The sequence below is a fragment of the Gadus chalcogrammus genome, chromosome 9, assembly GCF_026213295.1.
Source record: "Gadus chalcogrammus isolate NIFS_2021 chromosome 9, NIFS_Gcha_1.0, whole genome shotgun sequence".
NCBI classification, from domain to species: Eukaryota; Metazoa; Chordata; class Actinopteri; order Gadiformes; family Gadidae; genus Gadus; species Gadus chalcogrammus.
In genome coordinates this window covers 22408011-22416810 of record NC_079420.1, presented here as the reverse complement: position 1 = coordinate 22416810, position 8800 = coordinate 22408011, and the positions used below count along the sequence as shown (strand labels likewise).

The window sequence follows — 8800 nt, the reverse complement described above, 5'->3', positions numbered from 1 at the left end:
CAGAGCCCCATCCTAAAGGTTTTGCGGAAGCAAGGGTCTTTATTAGGCAACTACGTACTTCAGGAAAACGCAATGAACAGGTGTGTGTGAAACGTAGTTTGGCCAGCCGTAGCAACTGCTCTGCCTTGTGGACTAATTGTGTGTCCAATCAACTTTAAAGACAGCTGAGCTCCACCAGTCCCCCTGAGCAGGAGAGGGAAGAACTCTCCAAGCTCCCCAAAAGACGACACTCATCCAGTGCTCCGGGGTATCAACACGAAGCACACACTCAAACACAGGTAGCGCAGATATTTGTTCCCTGCAAAAGAAAAATACTTTGACAATTTGATGAATGATCTCGCCTACACAATAATCCTTTGCTGCAGCCGGTGGGAGTAGGAGTATTTGTGCCCGGTGTGTTATCATATACAAACAACCCCTGCTTGAACATCACTGTTGAAGTTAACCTGAACTGTGTGGTCACTCCTTTTGACCTGCAGAGGCCAGTGGTGAGTCCCCAGCGTGTGTTCAAGGTGGTGTTCCTGGGGAACTCTGGAGTGGGGAAGACCTCGTTCATCCGTCATTGCTGCACCGGTCACTTCTCCGACACCCTGAGCTCCACTGTGGGTAAGGCGCCTTGGTCTGACGTCACGCTCTTCCGTTGATTTCTAGCCCCCTGTGTTCAGTGAAGAACGTACGTCTGCTGCGTAATGCAACGGTCCCTCTGTTCCAGGGATCGATTACCAGATGAAGAACATAACTCTGGGCTCCATCAATGTGGTCCTGCAACTCTGGGACACTGCGGGACAGGAGAGGTAGGAATATTATGTGTTTCAGGTACTCTGTTTTTCAGGTATTAGGCCTACCTTTTCCTTGTGCTTCAGGTATTAGGCCTACCTATTCTACGTGGTTCAGGTATTAGGCCTACCTACTATGTGTTTCAGGAATAAGGCCTACCTATCCCTTGTGTTTCAGGTATAAGGCCTACCTACCTACTATGTGTTTCATGTATTAGGCCTACCTACTATGGGTTTCAGGAATAAGGCCTACCTATCCCTTGTGTTTCAGGTATTAGGCCTACCTACCTACTATGTGTTTCAGGTATTAGGCCTACCTACTATGTATTCAAGTTATTAGGCCTACCTATTGAAGTGGTCCAGGTGTGACCCTGCCTCTGTGTTCAGGTACCGCAGCATCACTCAGCAGTATTACCGTAAGGCCGACGGGATACTCAGCATGTATGACATCACTGACGGGGACTCCTTCCTAGCGGTCAGAGAGTGGCTGGATTGTGTACAGGTTAGAACGCTCGACACTCGAATCAACAGCTATATATACTGTACTTCATCATACAATCTTCAGAGAATGCTACAGCCAGTATTTTCTTCAAGACTGATGCCACATGAGCTGGTTTAACATTTTCTAACAATAAATAAATTGCAAACATATACATTAGCTATGACATTGGCATTGTCAAATTATAATAAAGTGCTCGAAAGATAATGTTGGTCTAAAGTGACCTTTGTGTCTTGGGAGACGGTGCTGAGCGCAAACAACATTCCACTAGTGTGAGCTTGGACTGCAGTACCCATTTAAACCCTTGGTGTCAGTGCTACGTCTGGTTTCTGATAATCATTACAAATATCACTAATGATTTCTTTAGGCCTGTTCCTTTACACATCCAAAACATCTGTCAATCGTTTGGGGGTAGCTTTTCTCTATGTTTTTTAATGTAACTCCTGTTTGAAAGTATCTTTGACGTGTTCTCAGTGTCTTCCAGGAGAGGAAATGTGAGGGAGCGGTGCTGATGCTTCTCGGCAACAAGGAGGACATGGCGAACGACACGAGCAGGAAGGTGACGACGCAAGAGGGACACAGACTTGCAGAGGTGAGCAGAAACGTTTTGATTTAAGGTTGTGGTTGTTTTTTAACTGCAGAAACCATAAAGCAGGTTACTAAATGGACTTATCTGTGATGATGTGTGCAGCATCACCAGGCTGAGTTTTATGAGTGCAGTGCCAGGAGTGGATACAACATAGAAAGGCTTATGTCCGAGCTGGCCCGGTATGGTATTCACATCTCTGTACATTTTTAACCAAAGATGGGTGTATGTAATAAATCAATAGTTAATGGCCTACTGAGTAAACAATAACTGATCATGAAGTCACTCTGTGACTTTTGTTTGCCTTTTTGAGAGAAAAAAGCATTGAAGTCGGTTGACATGGAGTTAAGAACGGTTTAAGAGAGATAGTGAAACTGTCGTGTAAACAAAGCATACATAGTTAATATGATGGATGGAAATTTAACTTAATTTCTCTCTCCATAGGATGCTGGTGGCTCAGCAAGACCGCCAATGTAATGACACACTGACACTCACTGAAAACACTGCTAAAAGAAGCTGCTGTTGATCGCACAATGATTGGATTGGAAGGACTGGAAAAAATGACTATTCACAGTGTTTAATGGTCAGATATGTATAGATGTTATCTATACAATTGTTAGTGCTTGGCACTTGGTTCTATTTACGTCCTTACTGTACAGAAAGCGATATATTGTTTTTCTTTCTTCTGAAGCCTTAAAAAATTCTGACTTATTTTATGGCACTTTGGATAAAAGTGTCTGCTAAATGCCCTAAATGTAAATGTAAATATGTATGTATGATTTATTTTCCTTTCAAATATTTATATTGCTTTGACTATATTAATAATCCAATACAGTAAAACATATCGTGTCTGCAAAAGGATGTTGTCTTCATTAATAAGATGTAGCAGATAACTACATACAGATTACTACACATAATACATTTATTTCTCTGTGCGTCACCCACGATCCATGCCCGGAAACCACCAGCTGGAGGCAGCCCTGCTCTTGTGACATCTGGGGCTGTTGCTATATCCAACCCATTCACTGGTCCGCTAGTAGGAAAACAGACGCTCACCCGCCCAGTAGACCCGGGCCAGTGCTCCAGCTAGAAACTTCCACTCTTCCTCCGAACGTCAAACCTTCACCGTTGGGATTGGGTTTTGGAATACCAGCAAGTTTGAAGACAAACTCACAAACTTTCTAACAAACTTTCATTCTTCAAGTTTTGTTTGCATCGAAAAGCAGGTAGGACCCTCTGAAAAATAGGGGACAGGAAAATGACTAATTCTTTCCACTGACACAATGGTCTAAAAATAACTATTGCTACTGGTTCTAGACAAAAAAAAGAAAGTAAAAATGCTTTTCTTTATATGCTGCTGCGGAGTATGAACCATAAAATACAGACTTTAATTAGCTGTTTGGGATTTTATATATATTTTACAATAATAGATTTACTTGATTTCTCATTGTAATCTTTAAACACTGTTTTTTATTGTCACTTGATGTGTAACAGCACATGGTGTCTATTCAAGGGTCTATTCTATTTGTATAAAAAATAAAAGATTAGAAAGAAAAATAACTTATCATATACAAATGTTTAAGAAATCATATGCTCTCCCATGTAGTCAGTAGACAGGATGTATGAAATGTGGTGTTACTGGGATCGAAGACATTTATAACTCTCCTCTCAGACATCTGAGACAAGCTAAGTACTTTACCCCCACAATGTATTTTATTTCATTAGTGGGCTTTCCTCATTAAATGCCAAGGTGTGGTATTTGGATGGTAGCCTTTGTTTGTGTTTGTCTGATGGGTACATAATATTACTAAGAATAGTATTTTATGTTGAAGAGGCACTAAATAAATGCGCACAGCACATACAATCCTATTTCCAACTATAAGGGCATACCTTCTTAGCCTTAGCTTTAATCTTAGCTTTAATCACCAATGTGTGCAGGCTCAATTATTTACAGTCTAAATAATGAAAACTGCTTATGGTATAATCTTCACATCAGGCAGGGAGATCGTGTCATGTCAGGCAGCCTTCACTGCAGCAGTGTTAGGAGATATGGCATGCTGCAGGAGTGTAGGGCATTCCATTTCCATCTGCGTTCGTTTATACTGTTGACTGCTCTGCACTCTCGGTCTGTAATCTAGTGCTTGGCCCTGTGTGGTTTGCCATAATGCCTTTTTGCCATGTGTAAATGCTTCCCTTTTTTGTCTTTTCAGAATGGAGGCAAGGTATAAGAGAAAGAATACCTGCGGAACGATATGTCTGAAATATCTCCTTTTCTTGTTTAATGTTCTGTTCTGGGTAAGTCCATTGGGTGTGAGCTTTCAGTTGTGTAGGTGTTTTTAATGCAGCTACACGGACGGCTATAAAGAGATCCATATCCGATGTTCCATAAGCCATTCATACACTTCTTATTTGAACTGCTTTTCCCATTCAACTTTACTGCCATGTATTCATTGTGTTATGTTGTTATGTAGACCTTGTTTATTATTGTTGCCAACGCACCTACTTTTCAGTGTTTCCAAGGGAGACCCACAGTCTCTAGGTTTTCTTGAGCAACTGTGGTCTGTGGTATCAAGAAACCGCTCGTTAATGATGTGCTACATTCTTCATAGGAACATCTGTTTTGAATTGAGAAGGTACCACAACTGATTGTGTGTGTGTGTGTGTGTGTGTGTGTGTGTGTGTGTGTGTGTGTGTGTGTGTGTGTGTGTGTGTGTGTGTGTGTGTGTGTGTGTGTGTGTGTGCTCTCAGGTGGCAGGTGGAACTGTTTTGGCAGTTGGAATTTGGACCGTGGCGGAGAAGAGCGATTACATCAGTTTACTGAACTCCACCTTTTACTCCGCCTCGGCATACATCCTCATCGCCACGGGGATCATCGTGGTGGTGACGGGACTGATCGGGTGCTGTGCCACGCTGAGGGAGATGAGAAATCTTCTCATTGTGGTGATGCTCATTACCATCCATTCCTACCATCACAATCCTATACAATACCGAATACAGCACAACATACTAATGCAACGTGCCATCTTCTGTTACGATTAATGCTTCCAGAACTCAGTGTTTCAGTGTTTGGACCAAATCCAAACACCTTTTGTTTGAGTGCATATATATTAAGGGTTCAACCTGGGTGACCTTTTTCTTTTCTAGTTGCAACCAGAGCCTTGCACCCTGTCCTGCATGTATATGCATCTCCTTATGTCAGAAATACATGTGTCAGATACAACAGACATGCATGCAGAGTGTTTCTTTAAGAGTTTAGATTTAGCCCATGACTCATGCTAGTGGTATGAGAGGCATCAAATGTGGCTGGCTGGTCAAAATATCATGGGGAGAGAGAAGAGTACAGCATACTGCATAGGAAAACATTTATGATATAAGATACTACCTTACATTATACCAGCATTAAAGTTGTAAAATTTTCTGTCTATTTAATGTCACATGCAAGTCTACCGAAACATTACTAATACCATAGTGTCCATTCCAATTATTATCTATTGTTATTCACTTGCTTCCTCTGTCCTGTCTGTTATCCCAATTTTATGTCTCTCTCTTCCACAGTATTTCATCCTGTTATTTTGTATTTTCCTGCTGGAAATCATTGCTGGTGTGATGGCCTACATGAACTACCAAAAGGTGATTTTCAATAGAAAAACGTTGTACAGTCAATAGTTGCAGTGGTAGATACTAGTCCCATAGATCAATGGTCATGCAGCAGTATATTTATAACATAGTTATCATCATCTTTATTTATGTTCCTTTTCTTGTCATCCCAGGACATATAACAACTCAAACTCACTTTCTCCCTCCATAATGTTTCACTTTGTGTGTCTTTGTATACCATATTTGCTTACGGTCTGTTTTCTGTGTTATCTAAACTCCTTTTTATCTCTGCCTGTTCCATCTCCAGTTAAGTCCTCCGTATGCGTATCTTTTACACCTCTTTTTCTTCCTACCTTTCCATTCATGTTATTAGCTAGGATCATATTTTCTCCCCCCCTCCCACCGAATTAAACAATATTAGGCTTTTAGTTTAGGAATCCTAAGGTCAGAGAGTTTGCGGAACCCATGCCCCATTTTTCTGTGTATTCTTAGCCCCCAGTGGTTGCCATGGAGGTTATAGTGGAATGTTACAGCGGTGGAAAGTAACTTGACCGTGTGATATATTTACAAACAGGGGAGGTTGTCTTAAAGAAACCCAGACCCTTGCAGGTGACAGACCCTTGTAGCTCACCCTCGCTGTGCTCCTGTACCACAGCTGGACCATGAGCTCAGGCAGAACCTGAGGTGGACCATGCAGCATAAGTACAAGCAGCTGGGGGAGGAAGGAGTCACCCAGGCCGTGGACAAGCTCCAGCAGGAGGTATCTGATGGGGGAGAAATGCTATGCTATGCTAATGATGTAGGCCAGGGATCCTAGGTTATACATATAGGAATAGGCAGGCTACAGCTGGATTATCCATCCTTCCACATATTATGTAGTAGTTAGGGTATCGTTATTTTCGCATTATTATTGTTTGTTTATTATTGACATTTTCTATTTGGTTGGTTCGATTCAATACAATTTTCTTTGTATAGCCCTTAATTATCGGTACAGTCTCAAAGGGCTTGGTGTGTCTGTGTGCGAAGAGATTAGTGAAAGGGTCAGTTGATCAAAGACTACCAGAACAACACATGCTTTATGATGATTCGCACAGACGTCAAACACTGAACGTTTGCTCCTCATCCCTTACAGTTGAATGGCATTTGTATTTTCTACAACAAAACAGAAGCCTTAAAAAAGATTGCTAGTCCCACTGTGTAGACTACAAGTAGCAGAGAAACATATTTTATGCAAGGACAATTTGCCTCAAACCCTACTTTGGCCTTATTATCACAAAGGGTCCTTTGTGTTCGGATAGCAGAGACATTTCAAGTGAACATGCACAAACCACCAAGAACATCTGGATGAATACTAGGAGGGAGTGGAAATGTGTTAATTTTCAACAATATTCAGTTGGTCCGAGGTGCATGTTTAACTCCTGCTGTGTGCCTCTGTGTCCCAGTTTAAGTGCTGTGGCAGCGACAGCTCCCTGGACTGGGCTGACAGTATTTGGATCCTAACCTCACAAAATGCTATGATGGTGCCGGACAGCTGCTGTAAGACTCCCAGGGACTTCTGTGGCCAGAGAGACCACCCGTCCAACATCTACAAGCTAGAGGTCAGTTTCCCCACTCAACCTAACGATTATTATGGGATTAATATAGTGAGTTCAAGTTTTGTTTTAACCCCATGCCGTTACTCAGGGAGGCTGCATCGGTCGGTTGGAGGAATTCATTCTGAGTCAGCTGCTTATCCTAGGTGCAGTGGGAATCGGCATTGCCTTTCTTCAGGTAAAACATGCTGCGATGATAAGCAATGCCACTGGTTGCCCTTGTGTGCCATTTAACAAAAGTCTTGCATGTCTAATATTTTTCAGCTGCTGGGGATGATGTTGACCTGCTGCCTTTATCAAAATCTGAAAGAAGATCGTTATTCAGCCTGTTGTTTTTAATATGTGGTTGAATTGATGTGTATTGGAATACATGATCTCATTCATTAATGTACTGTATGAAGTTGTGAAGCCGATCTTTTGACATTGCAATGATGGTATATTTGTGAAGGAGCAAAGCTCAATAGCATATTCCATTACATGGCTCCCTTGTTGCTTTGTGTTTAATCTCAAATGTTCTGTGGCCTATAAGGTGACAGACAAATGATCGCCAAATTTTATCTGTGTTTATTTTCTACAGACAAAAATAAAATAGTATATGGCTGACATTTTTGCACTATGTTTATATATATATATACATAAATATACATGCATATATATATATATATATATATATATATATATATATATATATATATATATAAACACATGTATATGTATACGTATATGTATATATGTGAGTGTGTGTGTGTAAGTGTGTATGTGTGCGTGTGTGCGTGCGTGCGTGCGTGTGTGTGTTTTTTTTTGCATGATTACGTGCCTGCGTGCGAGTATAATGAATACAATTAAAGAAACAATCATAATAATAATTCATTGAATTTATATAGCGCTTTTATTTTTCTGGAAACTCAAAGCGCTTACAGTGAAGGGGGGACCTCACTAACCTCCACCAGTGTGTAGCATCCACTTGGGTGATGCACGACAGCTGTCACGTTAAAATTGTACCGGGGGCGAAAATTGTACCGGCCTACGTCATCGTTTGTTTACATCCTGACAACCTGCCCGGCAACAGACGACGCGATGCAGAAAAAATGTTTCCGAACGATGAAATAACATAATACAGATAGCGGATCGCTATCTGTATTATGATAGATAGCGATAACACTTGTTTTTACTTTATATTTGTATTGTATTTAATTGTTTAATCGAAACAATAAAAAAATCTGCCGCGAAACGGGCGATCGCGTCAAATGACAAATGTTTTGCCCGCGAAACGGGCGATCGCGTCAAATGACGTAGGAGGGTTCTTGAAACCTAATACAGATAACGGATCGCTAGATAACACTTGTTTTTACTTTATATTTGTATTGTATTGAATTGTTTAATCGAATTTAGCTAGTAAACTGAGTGTTTTAAGCAGGTTTCATAGTCTAGAATGTTCATGAACCTTCCTACGTGATTTGACGCGTCATTTGACGCGATCGCCCGTTTCGCGGGCAATTTTTTTTATTGTTTCGATTAAACAATTAAATACAATACAAATATAAAGTAAAAACAAGTGTTATCGCTATCTATCATAATACAGATAGCGATCCGCTATCTGTATTATGTTATTTCGTCGTTTGGAAACATGTTTTCTGCATCGCGTCGTCTGTTGCCGGGCAGGTTGTCAGGTTGTCAGGATGTAAACAAACGATGACGTAGGCCGGTACAATTTTCGCCCCCGGTACAATTTTAACGTGACACATGTCAA

The 8800-nt window shown here is 41.1% G+C and overlaps 2 protein-coding genes across 2 annotated transcripts; both read left to right on the top strand.

Moving 5' to 3' along the window:
* The first annotated feature begins 8 nt into the window (after window positions 1-8).
* Window positions 9-2770, top strand: LOC130389797 (EF-hand calcium-binding domain-containing protein 4B-like). The gene is made up of 8 exons (XM_056599740.1): window positions 9-80; window positions 161-278; window positions 480-606; window positions 713-794; window positions 1164-1278; window positions 1760-1867; window positions 1967-2043; window positions 2306-2770. Exons 1-8 carry the CDS (start codon window positions 73-75, stop codon window positions 2385-2387), a joined length of 717 nt encoding a protein of 238 aa, XP_056455715.1. The 5' UTR covers window positions 9-72; the 3' UTR covers window positions 2388-2770.
* A 126-nt stretch (window positions 2771-2896) lies between these two features.
* On the top strand, window positions 2897-8494 carry LOC130389796 (CD151 antigen-like). The gene is made up of 8 exons (XM_056599739.1): window positions 2897-3087; window positions 4072-4156; window positions 4610-4801; window positions 5417-5491; window positions 6114-6218; window positions 6901-7056; window positions 7142-7228; window positions 7315-8494. Exons 2-8 carry the CDS (start codon window positions 4073-4075, stop codon window positions 7387-7389), a joined length of 774 nt encoding a protein of 257 aa, XP_056455714.1. The 5' UTR covers window positions 2897-3087; window position 4072; the 3' UTR covers window positions 7390-8494.
* The last annotated feature ends 306 nt before the right edge of the window (window positions 8495-8800 follow it).